This window comes from Pelmatolapia mariae, linkage group LG12, assembly GCF_036321145.2.
Source record: "Pelmatolapia mariae isolate MD_Pm_ZW linkage group LG12, Pm_UMD_F_2, whole genome shotgun sequence".
NCBI classification, from domain to species: domain Eukaryota; kingdom Metazoa; phylum Chordata; class Actinopteri; order Cichliformes; family Cichlidae; genus Pelmatolapia; species Pelmatolapia mariae.
In genome coordinates, this window is record NC_086237.1 from 16,162,510 (window position 1) to 16,178,903 (window position 16,394).

At 42.4% G+C, this 16,394-nt stretch overlaps 1 protein-coding gene across 6 annotated transcripts in view; it reads right to left on the reverse strand.

Annotated features, from left to right (window-relative positions):
• Positions 1 to 6,985: 6,985 nt before the first annotated feature.
• gapvd1 (GTPase activating protein and VPS9 domains 1) overlaps positions 6,986 to 16,394 on the reverse strand; it is a 33,949-nt gene continuing 24,540 nt past the window's right edge. For 4 of the 6 annotated variants that reach the window (XM_063489020.1, XM_063489019.1, XM_063489016.1 and 1 more), the window contains 13 exons: positions 15,413 to 15,759; positions 15,229 to 15,316; positions 14,419 to 14,451; positions 13,730 to 13,798; positions 13,500 to 13,628; positions 13,266 to 13,392; positions 13,051 to 13,163; positions 12,126 to 12,285; positions 11,814 to 12,001; positions 11,355 to 11,568; positions 10,764 to 10,836; positions 10,453 to 10,650; positions 6,986 to 10,126 (listed from right to left, as the gene is read on the reverse strand). In XM_063489020.1, coding sequence (XP_063345090.1) covers positions 9,986 to 10,126; positions 10,453 to 10,650; positions 10,764 to 10,836; positions 11,355 to 11,568; positions 11,814 to 12,001; positions 12,126 to 12,285; positions 13,051 to 13,163; positions 13,266 to 13,392; positions 13,500 to 13,628; positions 13,730 to 13,798; positions 14,419 to 14,451; positions 15,229 to 15,316; positions 15,413 to 15,759 — 1,880 coding nt within the window. In that variant the 3' untranslated portion in view covers positions 6,986 to 9,985. The remainder of the gene's footprint in view (positions 10,127 to 10,452; positions 10,651 to 10,763; positions 10,837 to 11,354; positions 11,569 to 11,813; positions 12,002 to 12,125; positions 12,286 to 13,050; positions 13,164 to 13,265; positions 13,393 to 13,499; positions 13,629 to 13,729; positions 13,799 to 14,418; positions 14,452 to 15,228; positions 15,317 to 15,412; positions 15,760 to 16,394) is intronic. The other 2 variants (XM_063489021.1, XM_063489018.1) reach the window with 1 other exon arrangement.

Consider the following 16,394-nt stretch of genomic DNA (forward strand, 5'->3'; position numbering starts at 1 on the left):
GTCAGAGGAGGAACGAGCGGACAGGATGTTTAGGTGGGTTATGCTACGTGAGAAACACTCCGGGGGGTGTTGCCTGTGTGCGTAAAGGGGCGCAGGCCCGGAGAACTGCTGCTGATGAGTCCTCCAAGTCTCTGCATGGATAAAATGTCCACTGGGGGACACTTTAAGCACGTTATAATAACCGTCTATCATGCAAGCATGCAACTAAAGCTTACAATGTGAAATGCGGGCTTGCAAATATGCACAGACGAGGACACACGGGTTCCAAAGCGGCCGCAGAAAACTAACACCAGACTCTGTTTGAGTTGTTTATTTAGCATCAAGATGCTCTCTTGCTAAATGAAAGGTAATGAGGAAAAGTACATGCTGGGCGAAGAGCTTGCCCTTTTCACACATCATCACAAAGATTGATCTCTCCTTCCCCTTCTCTCAATCATATCCAGTCTCAGTCGAGAGATTCTACTTTTGAAATTTGTGCATATTTTTTCCCCTTTGAAATGTATACTGTGCACATGGTTCAGCCGTGCAATTAGGTAACATGTTGCATTTCATTAAAAGAAATTTCCTTCCAACCACCGAGTGGATTAGAGACATGTCTTTTTATTAATGAAGCTTTTCCCCGCTTTGATTTCCACACACATAGAGATGAGCGGAGACAGGCCGAAATCCCCACTTTCCTCCTGACATGTCAGGACGGGCTCAGCCGTTTGCCTCCTTTGACTCATCAGAAAGTCAAAAGGCAAAACAAACCCGAAGGTGAGTGAGCAAGCGAAGTCATTTCACTCGATACGCAGCGAGACAACTGCAAAAGTATTGTCCTGCTCAGTTTAGAAATGCCATCTTATTAACACATCCCACAGCACACTTCATCATATTGTCTTGAAGAGGCAACTGTATGGAAGGGGGCAATTAGGACAGAGAAGCTGTGAGGTTGCCATTATTTTAGAATTTAATGACCACGCAATACGGAGCTAGATGTAGAAATAAGGGCTACAATACCACAATTATGCATAATCTAGCAGATCTTAGCGCACCCCCCACACTCCTCTTCCTTGCGCCTTGAATAAATTTACATGGAAATGCAACGCTGCCTAATTTATTCGGAAAAATTAGAATATACATTACAAATATTTCCATAGACGACATCAGCAACATGCAGTTAGGAATTTAATGACTTATTTCTTTGTATTCACGCTCATGGATTAGGTCAGGAGGAGGGAGGAGGTGCATCTCCCCGGGCTTGGTTGTTGAGGAAACAGATAAATAATTTAACACAGACATATACATTGATATTTAAATTCACCTTTCTTTTTTTTCCCTACTGCTGTGCCATTCATTTAGGAAAAGAAAGCTTTCCGGTCACAGACGCCGAGGCCACGTGTGCTTTGTATGTGTCTGTGTGTGTCAGTATGTGTGTTTATATGCCTTAAAAACTAACCGCGCGTGCCACTTGTAGTGGCAAGATGCATGACTCTGGACACAACCCAAAAGCAGGGATTATTGACATGGATGCTCCACCATTAATAAGCCGCTGTATCCTTTGTGTTCGGGGTCGCCATTGCTGCAGTTAACTATAACTTGTCAAGGCTGCTCCAGCCGCACAATGCGTACCTCATGCATCTCCTGTCAGCAGGCATAATTCCTGGATGCTGGCACGCCGCTGATTTCTGCATAAGTGATGCGAGCCTTCTAGTAGAGTTAGGAGCACGAGTCTTTTGCCATTGAGAGATGTTCATCATTCTTGATCTAGCTCTGTCAAGACCTGGTGTTTTAGTGCCTCTCACGATTAGGCAGAATTGACAGGCCAAGAAGGCAGTGAATAGCAAAAATGTGAGGAACTAAGGGGGTGTGGTGCGGGCTGCAGGGTGAAGTGGAGTGTGGCCGCCATTTAATCTGCAATTTATCAGTTTAGGCTGCACCATGTAACATCGGGGAGATTACATTCCAGAGAGAAGGGGGCTCTATCGCGCCATCCCCTCCTCCTCCCCTAGCTCCTCTCACATGCCTCCTAATGTCGTCTGACGGCAGAATACGGAGGACAAAGAGGGAGGACTGTCTTTATTGTCACCATTATTGTTTCTGAAATCCTTAATTAATATATAGCTTTGTGGACTCCTCTGCGAGTAAGCAATGAAGTGCCAGTGACAGAGAGACGGCACGTAAGCGCTTTGCTGCAGTGAGACAGGCTGCATCCTTTATGGAGGCTGTTTGTCATGGGGGGGAAAAGTTGGGCAATATTTAACGCGCGCCAGCACACAAACTTGTGCGTCCACACACACACACAGTGCCAGCAATGGCAGCACATGACCTCTGACAACACCGATCACGTTGGGCCAATAAAGGCTTAATTGCCATTTTTCCATTGGACTGCTTTATTGATGTCATTTCAAAAGTGATTAATATGAACTGTTAACTAGCTATTGCATTAAGCCCTAAACAAAACTGAACCGGCATGCTGAGTTATATTGATCTCTTTGATTTTTGCCAACACTGTACTTTAAAAAAATATATGTTTTATTATTTATTTATTTATTTTTTGGCAGTTTGCAAAAAAAAAAAAACCTCTTTATCCTAAGACCCCACATGTGCAGAGGTGTTGCTTGATATTTACACAAATATCGTAGTCAACATTTGTGCTCCTCCTGCGCACTCTCATCCCTGTTTTTTAAAAGGGCCGTTAACAGGGTCACTGCCGCTTTTAATACACACTAGGAGAGTATACCAGCGAGAGCTTCTCTGGTTTTTATCTCTCAGTCTGGTAGGGCAGAAACAGAAATATGAAGACACTGGCTTACAGGAAGGAAACCCATGGCAGCCTGATATTAAAATGGTTCAGGAGTCAAGTAGAACAAGTCAAGCAGCTTGAGGGCAAACAAAAGAGATAGAAGGAGAAGGGAATGAACAGGTTGTTCTCAACAGCTAATGGACTGTCAGTGGTCATTGTAATATACTGAATGCAAGTGAAACATGTTTGCTTCACGTGAGGGGTGTGCTATTACTATGTCACCCTTCATTATTCAAATGATACCATTGGGCCAAATTATTCTTTGTTGTTGTTGTTTTTTGTTAAAGTGTTCTTTCCAAAATATGGTTTTATAATGCTGATTCATCTTTACGTGTTCCCTTTTTTTTTTCTTTCTTCCTACATCATATTAAGCTTTGCACAATCTGAGCTGGTGTCTCTCCACCAGCTGCTGATATCAGAGCTGGGCACTGCTACATCTTACAGTGATATCTACCAGATGGACTTTAGCCTGAATATCAAGTCATGCGGGGCTCATACAACATGCATTTTTTCTGTCGATATTCGTAAATGATACAAATGTATTCTTTGAGTTTTCTAATTCTAGTGTCACCTCCTAGGACACAAGCAAGTTGGGGAAATGTATTGCTTCATGATCACCAATAAAGCAGCCTTTATTAAGCATGCCTGCACCCCACGGGTTATTTCCTAGACATTCCCGGGAGGAAGTATGACTACACTTATCTGCACAGCCCTCTCTCCAGCGACAGAGAGCTTGATCCATCCTGAAAGGGGGATTGAACTCTCACAAGATGAAGACATGACATCTTCGGCTTACTTGATGTCAGTGATAGGACAGCTCACTTGTAGATCGGGCATGTTGCCAGCCAGCTCTCCCTGGGTCCTGAATGCTGTCTCTGAACAGAGGCCAACGACACAGATGACATCCGGGGAAGCCCATCACCTGTTGCTTAAGGACAGAATAATCAAAGTAGGTCATGCCGGGACGCTGGCCTCACAGTGTGTGCAGAGCTGATGCATGTGTGTGTGCGCATGTGTCTTCAGAGGCTTGTCAGGGCAGCAGCCATAGCTGAGCCCTGAAATCCACCCCAATGACAGAGATGATCAGCATCAGCAGCAGATCTTCAGCCTAGATCATGTTCAGTTTGAGGGCCATGCCAGGCAGTGACACCACTGCACTGTCCAGTTGTACAAATGCTGCCTGCCAACACATTTCTGAACACTGATTCAGAAAGTGTTCAAATCAGCAGGAGCAGCCTAACCCTCCCTCAAAGCAACAAGGACACTTTTAATACAAACAAATACCAGCTTTATGGATTTACATGCATCCAGATCTAATGCACGTTAGGCTATTATTGCCCTTGAGGTATTTTTTTCCTCATGATCCACACTTGACACTTCCCTAACAATGTCGCTTAATTGCAACCTCAGTGAAACATGCGAGCTCAATCAGAGAGGGAGTTTACTGTCGATTTTATGGAAATGCGCGAAAGAGACCTGTGTTAGTTGTAGGGTACACCTGCACTTGTCAACGTACTCAAGTACGCTGGGTAATTGGCTGTTGATTGCTGCCATTAACATGTGATGGCTAAGTGCATCTAATTCCTGTTCCATTTCCACGGTTCAGTTTGATGTCAACGCCCACTCTTTCTCTCAGAGGTGATTAGCCCAGCCTGTGAAAATTGTTCTTTTTTTTTTTTGTTTCAATCATATAAGGAAAATATAAGGAAGCCTAAGAGGTGCTGTTGTAAACTGACACTTTAGCTAATTTGATTGCCTTTATGGTGAGTAGAAAAAGAAAACATGGAGAATGTAAGTTATCCCTGTGATAAGACAGATTGGGAAAATAATGGTACAATAAGTGCAAAATACAACAGCCCACAAATCTCTTGAAATGATGCTAAATCTAACATTATTGCCGGTCTTTGCATTTTGGTGTATACGCACAGTTTAATACTGACTACAGCAACCTCATAATGGACCAGAGCTATTAGACACAAATCTCCTTTTCAGCGCCTTTGTCTCTGTAGTTGAGGCTGAAATTATTAAAGAGAATGGTGTTCACTTTTGCTATTTGTATCTCCTTCAGTTTCACCACCTCAGGGCGCTGGAGACTTGGTATCCCTTTGAGTTTTAATCTTCTCTTCTGCCCGCATCCTTGCGGCTATTTCATTTAAGTTTGATATGTGTATTTGACATTTTGTTCATTTAGGCAACCCCCCCCCCCCCCCCACCCCCACCACACACACACACACCACACACACACACATAATTTAATTGACGTGCTTCTGCCTTGTTCTGTTTGTTTAGTCATTAGCGAAGATTTCCCGCCACTACCAGCAGGTAAGCTCAAGCAGATATGTATGTACGCGCTTGTATGCACGTGAGGGGTGAAAAGAGGGCGCGCGTGTCTTTAAAGGTACTTTCCAAATCTGGAAAATGCCACGAGGAACCACGCGTAACCTTTTCCGTGAGCTAAGTAATGAAGAAAATTAGCTTTTTTCTTTTGTTTTTTTCTTTTTTGCGTTATATTTAGTGCGTACCTTGTAATTCGACAACAGCAATAGTAGTATTTATAAAAGGAATACTACTACCACTACTAGTAATATTAATAATATAGGTTGAGCCATCCGTCAATTATTAGAAAATAATAATAATAATTTTAAATATGGAAAGGATACATAATAAACAAAACAGATCCAGTTCCAGACAGCAGTTCCCACTGGTTTTAAATGTCAGGCCGTCGTGCCCCGTGGTGTTCTTTGTCTGAGCCGCTCTCAGATCAGATCTGCAGACCGTCGTCGTGAATGGTGCGCCTGCCATCTGCAGGACACTTTGGGTAAAACATGGATTTGCACTGTCAGTATCATGTAACCAGCCAGGATAACAGTGCTGCTGTTTACTGGTCCTCGTGCACTATGATGCTAACGGTCTTGGGAGTTGATGTAAATAAACTGAGCCTGGATCCGTGCTTTAAGCAATGCTTTACTGGAATAAAAGTGAAATCAGAAAAGTTCCAGGTACTGTGTTTTTGTAAAGGTACAGCTTCATTCTTCTTGTTCTAAGCTAAATTATTTTATTGTCACCACCCCTTTAGGCATCTGTACGTTGCAAATTGAGCAGCTGATTTCGCTCTTCAGCCAACACTGTGCCGTTCCCTGTAAAATCCGCATTTGTGTTTAGACCTTATGTTCTCACGCTTTTCATCAACATCTTTTATCATGCTTCATCTTGGTTTTCAACTTTTCACACACGTGTGCATGTTTAACCTGCACTGGAATTTGTGCGATTTCCTGAGAACACTGTCTGATGGTGGAAGGCCCTTCATCACTGTCCCCCTACATCAGGGAAGTATCAGTGAGTGAAAGCATTCACCCCCATCCCCCTGCATGGAATTTCAACCCAATCTATGCCTTCAAGAAACAAAATGATATCAGTCTAAACGTAAAGAATAAAGAAACCCCTCTTGTTCAATATATATCTGCAATTACCTGTAGAAATGATCTCCACTGATCTGATACTGTGTTTAAACTGGAAGGGATATCACACCTCATGTTTGTTGGACCCGCATATCTTGGTGTCGTTAACCCCCAGAAGCATGAGCCAATAAAAAGACAGCATTTTAATACAAAACAAAGCCTCCTTGTATCTCAAATCAGCCAAGTGCCACATAGTCGTAAGATCCCATCGCTAAATCTGGCCTATCTAGCCACTGGCTTATGCAACTAATTAACTTCACACACTAAAATTTGAATTTAAATTAACATTTGCAAGATATCATCAGGGGACACAAAGCACCCCACGAAGAAGTTTATGATGGGAAAGAGGGAGAAAAAAAAGTGTACTACAGGAGGCAATCGGTGAAGTAAGGAGGGCTTTTAGATGAGGGGATATCTCCAATTACAATCCACCGAAACACTTGTCAGCAGTAATGAAATGTTTGCTGAGAGGTTGCTATTTGTGGCTGTTAGATTGGATGATGCTGCTCCACTGCCCCCACTAACAATTATATTCCATGCATAAATTTACTTACCTTCATTTCTATTGTGTGAACCGTCAGCCAGATATACCTAGAACTGTCCAAGGAACCAGAGAATAACGATACACTATTGTGTATGTACAGCGTGTGTGTGTGACACTCCCGTTCTCATGGAGCCAGAGAAGAACAGGGAAGCAAAAAATTTTAAATTTTAAAATGTTAAAAACAAGGGGGGGGGAGGGGGAAGAAAGAAAACTTCCGCTTCTTTTATTGGTTTTAAAGAATTACATAATGCATTAATCACAGTAAAGACAAACCGGCTTTCTCCGCATGTCATAATTGTGCAAGCTTACAATAAAATTTAAAATTAGATGCAAGATGTAAAACCTTTCTTATTTTTTTCTCTCCTCTGCTCAGCCTTTCAGCTCAATCGTACAGGGAACAGAACAGTAAAGCTTTGAAGAATGGATGAACTCCTTTAGCCTTCTCACTTCACACCACTGCCCAGAGTGGCTTGCATACAATCAAGGCTAAAATTACAAATTTGTCCAACACAATCATACGCGTTTTTTGTGTTTAGATCAGCACTTCAGTTGGGAGTGAGTGGTGGGGGAATTCGTAGCTGCTACGATTGGCTATCTGAAACATTAGCCAGGTCCAAATAATTTCATCAGCTGTGCGCAGTATGTATTTCCAATTACAGTGACATCACATAAACCTCATTAGTATAGATGCAACCTGCAACTTGATTTTCCAGTGCATGGTTTTCTCATCAAATTGATTACACAGACCCTGCAAGGAAGTGTACATACACATACAAATCCTTTGCATGTGCTACTGTAGACGAATATACACACACACACACACACACACACACACACACACACACACACACACACACACACACACACACACACACACAGGTATATATATGTATATATACACATGTTTTTTTAAGCATTTGTGATGTTACCCATAAACTGTTAACCAGTTTGAAAGTAACAGCATGGTGCTCATCTTTGCTACTCATTTTTTATGGTTATAATATGGTTACTTTAGATGACTACAAGGCCCCCCCCCCCCCCCCCAAAAAAAATGCACCATTCCCTCTCAAATTTTCCAGGAAAATACATCCGTTTTGTGCAAAATAAACCACTGAGTTCAGATATGCAAGTATCACAGACACAGAAGCTTTGCATCCTCTTGCAGGTTCAATTACTGGCCGGTGGCAAATACTGATCCTATTCTAACAGTTTACAATGATTGACAGTGTACAGACCATTCAATGACTTCATGCAAGAGGAGGCAGAGGGTCAACCAATCGCACAGGCGTCTCACACGCTCACTAGACAAATAAAGAAAAGAGAGGAAAAGAAAAGGAAACACTCACATACTACACCAACCACTTCAGTATAAACTGCAAGTCAGTAACAATAGTGTTGATTATTTACTCTTCTATACTACTGTGTATTGTGCTGTCAGGTCATTTCCCATGAAAACTAACAGGTTATTTAAAACTATAATACATGTAGCACGCCTGTATACAAAAATGAAGCAGAGGATTTCAAGAGAAAAGGAGTTTTAGTCATTTCTTGAGAATTAAAGACATGCTTGTTCTATAATTGGAAAGATACAATGACACTGGGATATCACAGCACACCAAATTGGGAAAAGAAAAAAAAGAGGGGGGGATAAGTGCACATAAACAGGAGTCCCTTTGTTGAACTAATGAGGAGGTAGAGAGCCAATATCCAATTATTCACTAGTCTGCCCATGTGGACACATGTGGCATCTCAGGTATAAGATTAGAAACTAAAATGTCTTTGTTCACTAACAAAGGCTTGTCTTAATTAAGGGTGACGCGACCACAACAAGCATCAGGTCAATATCCAACTTGTCCTTCATTCCTTTCCCTGTTTGCAACCATTTCTAACTACTGCACACACAAAAAAAAAAAGATCCAGTACTCTGGTGTCAACCAATGCAGGACAGTTACTGTGTACAGACAGATATCAGGCTCATTGGTTTCAACTTTGAGGTAGGATCTAGAATTCCGAAATGGGGATATCGTTAAAGGGACCGAGCCGCAACAGTCAGTAATGTTATGATGCCAGCAGCGAGGGCTGGACAAAGATGTCTCAATGAGACATGGTTGGCCCATTGGAGTAGTGTGTGTGTCTTGGTTTTTGTGTGCACGTGTGCACTTAAGGGTGGGGATTATTCTTATGTTGGGTTATATATTAGAGGAAAAAAAGTAACTACCTGTACAGCGTGCCCCACATCAAAGGCACTATTTTCCATTTTTTTTTAAAAAAATGCCACCAAAGCTCTGTGCATGAGCTCACCCTGTCTTTGTTAATTACCCAGCATCCTCACCTAAGGGCTACTCACTGCTAAGGTGCCTTTCCTAACTCAAGCATTATTTTTTAGCAAGTCTACAGTAACATCGCTTGCCCCTGACATCTTGAATTGGCATGATATGCATTTTCATTGTTAAAAACTAGATTAACAAAGCATTAAACAGAATGACAGAAATAAATACATTTTATCTCATATAAATATGTGGGCCCTTACGTCCAAATCGATGCACATTAGGGTAAACAGTTCATGATATAAGCTGCCCTATTAGTTTTTTTGATACTGTAACCTTGGGAGTAGTACGGTTAATTGTGAACTGATCTCAGTGTTTATGAGTCACTAAATCCCACCGGTAACTATCATTCACTGTAAACTCCTGTGTCACAATGGGTTTAGTGAACATTATACTGTAATTTAATTGGAAGCCTTTCCCTTTCACCCCGGGGAGGGGAAAAAAAAAATTGATCACATCAAGGAAGTCTGGTCCCTTTATACAGGATAATGTTGATTTAATGTCATATTGTAATTATGTATATATAAAATGCCTAATACAGACCCCAAAAGGAAACCTGACTGAAAAGACAAGATAAAAGGAAAAATTCAAATCAGGTTCAAAGTTAATATGTTACCAATTTTTCCCATAGGCCTTTTTTTTGTTTGTTTTTTTCCCCCACTACGGCTCAAACCCTGGATTTGTTCACATACGTACAGTAATATATATTTTGTAATCTCTCAACGTCTCTGGCTATGTACAAGCTATACAAATACAGAGCAGGCTGAGGGCCAGGTTTTATAAGCTGTGCAGAGGGAGCAGTTGGTTGGGAAGTCTCCCAGTCTCCCGGCTCCTTCCCCCGCAGTCTGCCCATACAGGTGGCTGTTCTGCTTCACTTGCGATCGTCGATGGTCTTAATGAATTCCACCGCCGCGGTGAACTGCATCCACCAATAGCACTCCTCCCCACTCAGCCGGCTGGCGTAGAAATTATTGATGTACTGAACGGTGGACAGCAGGCAGGGCGGGTTTGCCTGGAGGGGAGGAGACGTGGGGATGGGCTCGCATTAGCCAGTCAACGAAGCTCATGCAGCATCATATATATATATATATATATATATTTATATATATATATATTTTTTTTTTTTTTTTTTTTTTTTTTTTTACATATTTACATATAAAAATATATACAGCTTAGCAGCGGCGTTATGGTGTTTTGCCACAGCATTCATTTTTATGAGAAGTTTTTATGATGGTGATTTTTAATTTTAAAATTCAACAAGTCATCTAAATTCTTACAATTAAAGTTGAAGAAATTACATTGTGGTAATAAAAAGGGAAGAATAAAGAACAGACTTACCCTAATAAGGACGAAGACGAGCACGGGAACAAAGTCGTCTGCTCCAGGGACAGAATCCTCGTTGGCCAGACTGAGGAGATTCATGATGGTGGAACACATCCGCAGTATACACTGGACTTTATCTCGTGGCGTCTTGTATGCATTGATGCTCTTAATCTCGGACTGTGCAGAAGGCCAGGGAGCTTCCTTCAGGTAAACCTACAACCAGGAAAGTTTTTAAAAATCATCAGCTTTTAAAGTACCAGTATCTCTAAAGTATCTCCCTTCTTTGGTAACTGAGAATATGTTAAAAAATAGATATATATTTATACCTCTGGGATCTGAAGAGCTTTATGATTTGCTGTCACAACTTTTGAGAGTCGCTGGATATGTTCATGGAAAAGCCTGTGTGGGGGGGGGGGAAGACAACTGGGTTTAAGACAACAGTGAGAGAATGCAATCTGTCCAACAATAACACACATCAACTTACTTTCACAGCAACAACTGTTTACAAAGTGCTTTGACAGATGAGCAAAAGCAGGATACTAAGAAGGTAAATCGAAACAGAAAGCCAGACTTGAATTAAATGTAGTCACCTAATACAACGGAGTTGACCTACAAAACTTGCTTTCATGGATTCCACCACCATATATGAATGCAATCTGTTTATACATGCAATGTTCATACAGGAAAATGGGGGATATTTACTTAAATTTTGAAATTAGTCACAGGATCCCTACAGGGTATTTTTACACCGAGCCAAAAGCCCTTTAGTGAACTTGTATAAAGGCCAAGATATAAAAGTTCTGCTATCTCTAGAGTTTCAGTTTTAAATCCTCCTAACCGTTAAAAAAAAAAGAAAAAAAAGAAAAGAAATCCAATACTGCCTAGTGAAGCACTTTCCTTGGCAGTGTGCTACTCACTGGTCTCTGAGAATATCTCCATCCTGATTGGGGTAGAAGGCCAGTTTAAAGATGCGGTTCATAACACTGCGTTCGATAGCCATCTGGGCATCCTGCAGCTGGTCCTCGCTTGCATACTGCCAAATGGCATCACGGGCCATGGCGCCGTACAAGTAGCGCAGAAAATCCTCCACTGCTGCTGTCTTGTCGTCGGCTGCTGTGCACCCCTGGAACGCTGGAGAGGAGAAAGTGATTTAAGCCTCGCATCTTCAATAAATGACATTAGTATCTGTAACCGTCTTGCTGCGCTCGAGTTTGTGGATAGACTGCAGGCACTTCAAATACTTGGAAAAAAATTAAAATATTCTACTAACAACAATGTTAAAGTATTTAGTAATGTCACACTAGCAGGAATCTCTAACGTGGAGGACGAATCAAAGCAAGAATTCAGTTCAACTAAATGTGAAAACATGGAAATACCTTTAATGAAATCGAGCATCTTAGACTCCATATGCTCGAGGAGAAGTCGAACACAGACTGTGGTGAAGTAGCGGTTTGCCACCTCCTTGTCTCTTAGCACCCTCTGGAGGAGCCTCTCCAAATGGGCCTGAGAGGTCTGCAGACCCTGACGACACCTGGTTAGATAGGCTATGTACGGTGCCCGCTTTCTACAGGAAACACCGAGAAACACGGGCATTTTATCATTTCCACTGTAGCTCTGCGTTTCATTACATTAAAAAAAAACTAATTAAAACACAAATAAGGGTGACTTTCCAAACCCTCCAGATTTACCTGTAATCTTCTGCAATGGCAGCGAGCAGCTTCCTGCAGGTGCGCGCGTCAAAGCGGCTGACGCACCGAGTGGTCTCCTGGATCTGGGCCATCAGGTTCTTATCCTGAAGGTTGATGGCTTCTGCTAACTGGATCTTCAAGAAGCAGACGATCTCATTTTCTGAGAAACAGGAGACAGCAGTGTGCATTGGACAATATTGCTCCCCACTCAAAGGTCTGAAACTTGGTTCTCTCCGGCACAGTCATAACAGTAGGGTCCGTGTGTGTGTGTGTGTGTGTGTGTGTGTGTGTGTGTGTGTGTGTGTGTACACAACTGCTGTGATCCCTTACATATAGAGTTGGTGAGATATAATGTCAATGAAAGCCCCAAAGAAGAACGAGTAACATTAAAGTTTATAAATGTATTAAACCTATTTGATATCAAGTTTTGGTAGAACATCCTTTCCTTGCCTTTACTTAGTGACGTGTTAGAACATTTGCCTATTTTCGATTAAACTGAGATTATTTTATATGGCCACACGCGTATGACCATATTTCACTGAACTTTTCAACATCCCCCATATTTCAACCTTGCCCCAAACCTTCAGAAGGTGAAGTTGGCACAGATTTGGTGTCTTGCTTAAGGACAATCTGAGCAGGATGGATGGTTGCCAACATTAAGGGCATGTGCCTCGCTCCCAATGGAGGTATGTGACAAAGATACCTACACTGTAGAAACTTTTGGTGCTGCTCTAAATTAGTACACTCTAATTTCTTGTTAAACAAGTTTTAAATGAATTCCATGTCATAATCCGTTTGGGGTTTGTTTTTTTTTAAGTACTCAGTGGAAATATTCATACAGATCCAGCATGTTCAGTTTAGTAAAATAAAAATCAAATGAAATGAAACCAGATATATTAACTATTGGATGTTCAAGCACCTTTACCTTCAGGATCCATGTGATCAGGCAGCCCATTCCGAGTAGTTGCAGGAGCCATGATAGGCAGAGCCACTGAGTCTGCAGAACACAAAGCCAACCTCAACTTCTTCTTTGCATCACTGTGGGGGGAAAAATTAATTGAGCCATATCTATGAATCATCTGCATCAAGAAAATTTAAGTGTCAGTGTAAAAAGAGCTTGGCTATGTGCTGGATTATGACCTGAAAGAGAACTTTGTTTCGTGCTGTTGTGCCGTCTGGCTGGCTGAGTCTGGGAGATCATCTGCAGAAATGTTCTGCAAAGTGTCTTCTCTCTGAGCATCATGCACATTGTCCTCAACACAAAGATCTGTTAAAGTAAAGAAAGCATAAATATATATTACTGTATTATGTCTCCTGCAGGTCTACCTCTTATTCATGCATGGTGTTTTGATTTTTTTTTCCCTCTGCTCTGACCTCCTGCACCATCATAGGAGGCTCCGGCTGTGGCTCCATCACTCGGGCTGGTCCTTTTAATGTTCCTGTATTTGTCCAGGATGTCCTCAGCTGCCTGGGCTTGAGTGCTCGATCTGAGCAACGGGTCATCTGTGAGGGGGAAAGAGGAAAAAAGAAGCTTGAATTCAAATTAAACTCACAGTGGTGGATCTCTGCTTAGCAATTAAGACTGAAAACAAACCATGACTGACCTTGCGGGATATTGTGGACAACTTCATCTTTCTCTTGTTTGTCCCTTTTCCTAAATGCTGCAATTGGAGCTGTGGGGCAGAAACGTGTGATTAACTAAAACAGAGTGGCAATCCATTCACCTGGTCACAAATCGCCTGTTGACAGCCACTTTTGTTAAGTCTTTGGTGTTTTTGTATGGGAGATGAAAAATCTTAGTGTGTAATGCATGGCATCTACAAAGTATTAGACCAGTGAATGCTTTTAAAAAGAAAAAAGCAAACATTTTGATGGTAATTCGACCTTTGGCTTAAAGCAGAATATCCCAAAGACATACTGTAACTAATTATAAAAGAGGTAGTGTATATGGATGTGCATAACCCTACTGATGCTTATTCTACTGACACAAAGGGACCAACACAGCAGAGTTACAGATACTAAAATTTGATGACACACACAGGAGACGTTGGCTGAAATATCTACATTCATATTCTGTTTTCGCCAGGGAGTAAAAAAATGAGTGAATGAATGAATAAAAAACATAGCGAAACACAGAAAATCGGGTGTCGATGAGAAACGTGACTGTGGGAACTCAGGCTACACCGTGTCACATCACAGCTCTACAGTTCTAAGGCAGCACAAAGCAGCAAGGCACGCAGCCGCTGGCTCCAGCAGTAAAGCTAGCTCGATGATGACAGCATGGAAGCGTTACCTGGGACTTCACTCTCAGCCGTCCAATACAGCACTGTGAGGAACACAACAGACAGGGTTGGCCTTTCAAGCACAGGCTGCTGCTCTGCGGGACGACTGAATCACCATGCAGAGCAGCAGGACAAACACAATGGCGTTTACAGAGGTGGCGGTTTAGACGTCAAAGCCCTTGACTTTTTCCAGTCCTGCATTTTATGAATATCAATCCAATGTTTACTTAAGAAGTATCATTATCTCAAAGAGTAATAAGCACTCATTCTGTGAAGGCACAGCTCATTATTTCCCAGACAGATGTATGAGAGATGGTTGTTGAGTAGAACTCCAACAAGAGATGTGTCATCTATCAGTGCTGATGACAGAGAGGTCTATCTAATGACCATTAGCCGCTGGCTGACAGCACTGCTGGGAGGGCTACAGCCATACAATCTACACAGCTAAAGCTCCTCTGATGACTGATTAGCTTTGAAAAGTCTATATAAATCTGCAGCTAGTGAGACCTGAGAGAAAAAGGACTGGACACGTCTCTAGAGCAACTTCAAACAACAAGAAACATCATTTTCCAACTGGAACATCAGCAATGGAGTGGACAACATGGATCATCAGTCTCTTTCTCACTTTATAAATTGCTTTTTGCTCTGCTCTTTAAAGTGTGATATTTCCTGTCTGTTGTGATTAAGAGAATGTTTTCTTCCCACCCCCCCCAACCACAAAACATATAAAAGGCACACTGCAATCACACTGATCACTTTTAAATGAACACAAGTTCATTTCTCGGCACAGGGAAAGACTTGGAAGTAACCCGTTTCCTTACCTTTGGGAATGGCTGGCACAAAACGTTTCTTCCACCACGGCCTGTTGCGATCAGATTTCTCATCGTCGCTGTCTTTTCTGTCCTCAACCTTTAAATGTAAATTAGCACATTATAATCAAACATTAGCAGGTGGTTTATTGAAAGCCGACTATGAAAGCAGCCCAACTACACAACAGCTCGTTACCTCTCCTTTCAGGGAGTCCTTGCTGGGGGATGAGGATGGACCCAAGGCGAATGCTCCGGCAGGGTCGCGCTCTTCGACTGCTACCCGCCGGTTGAGGCCGGGGTCACTCGTGGGCCGGCGACCTGGGCACACGATGTCAGAGCTGCGGCTGCGGACCAGCCTGTCAGGGAACGAGTGGCGCTGCTTGGTGTGTTCCAGCTCAGACTGGGCCAAGCAGTGGGGCGTGAAAAGAGAGTGGCGAGTCTCCTGCCCCAGGGCACTGGCTTCAGGGATGGGAGGATCGGGAGGGGGGTGAGGGGGCCTGGCATAGTGCACTTTTGGCCTCACTATTGTTCCCGTGGAGGAGCCTGAGGTAATAAGGCAAGGGGAAAAAAAAAAAAAAAGCATTGAGAAAATATTCAAGAAGCCCTAGTTTTGATTATATTTTCTTTGAGCTTTAAGTTACCCACTTAACAGCTTACTGCACTCATTTCTTTCCCTCCGAGTGCATTTGTGGATCTTTATTTATAGCCCTAAATATACTAATAAAACTCAAGTCAATTTATGAGGGGAAAAATTGCTGCTCTGTACCATAAGAGCTCACCTGCTTCTAAAGAGCAGTCCCTAAACATAACATTCACGAGAAACAAAAATGTGGGGGGACTGCTAAAGAGAGATGTAGGTGGGAGATGAGCCCTAGGTGTAGGCCACCTGTTCCAAGGGTAGACGCTCTCCTGAAAAGCTTCCAATGGCAGCCTCGTGCCATGAGCACAGTGGGACAAGGGGACAGTGCCAAAGAGCCTGGGGTGAGGTCTCTCAACCTGTCATCCCTTCACCTTGCCACAGACACACACACACACACACAACCACTACCATTCTTCTCTCAAACATTTCCACCTGCACTACAAACAAAATGCACAGAAGCCAGAACAAAGACTGCTGAGAATAATTTGAGATTCTAAATGATGCCAATGAAGAAATATTTCACTTGCACTTACAGTAA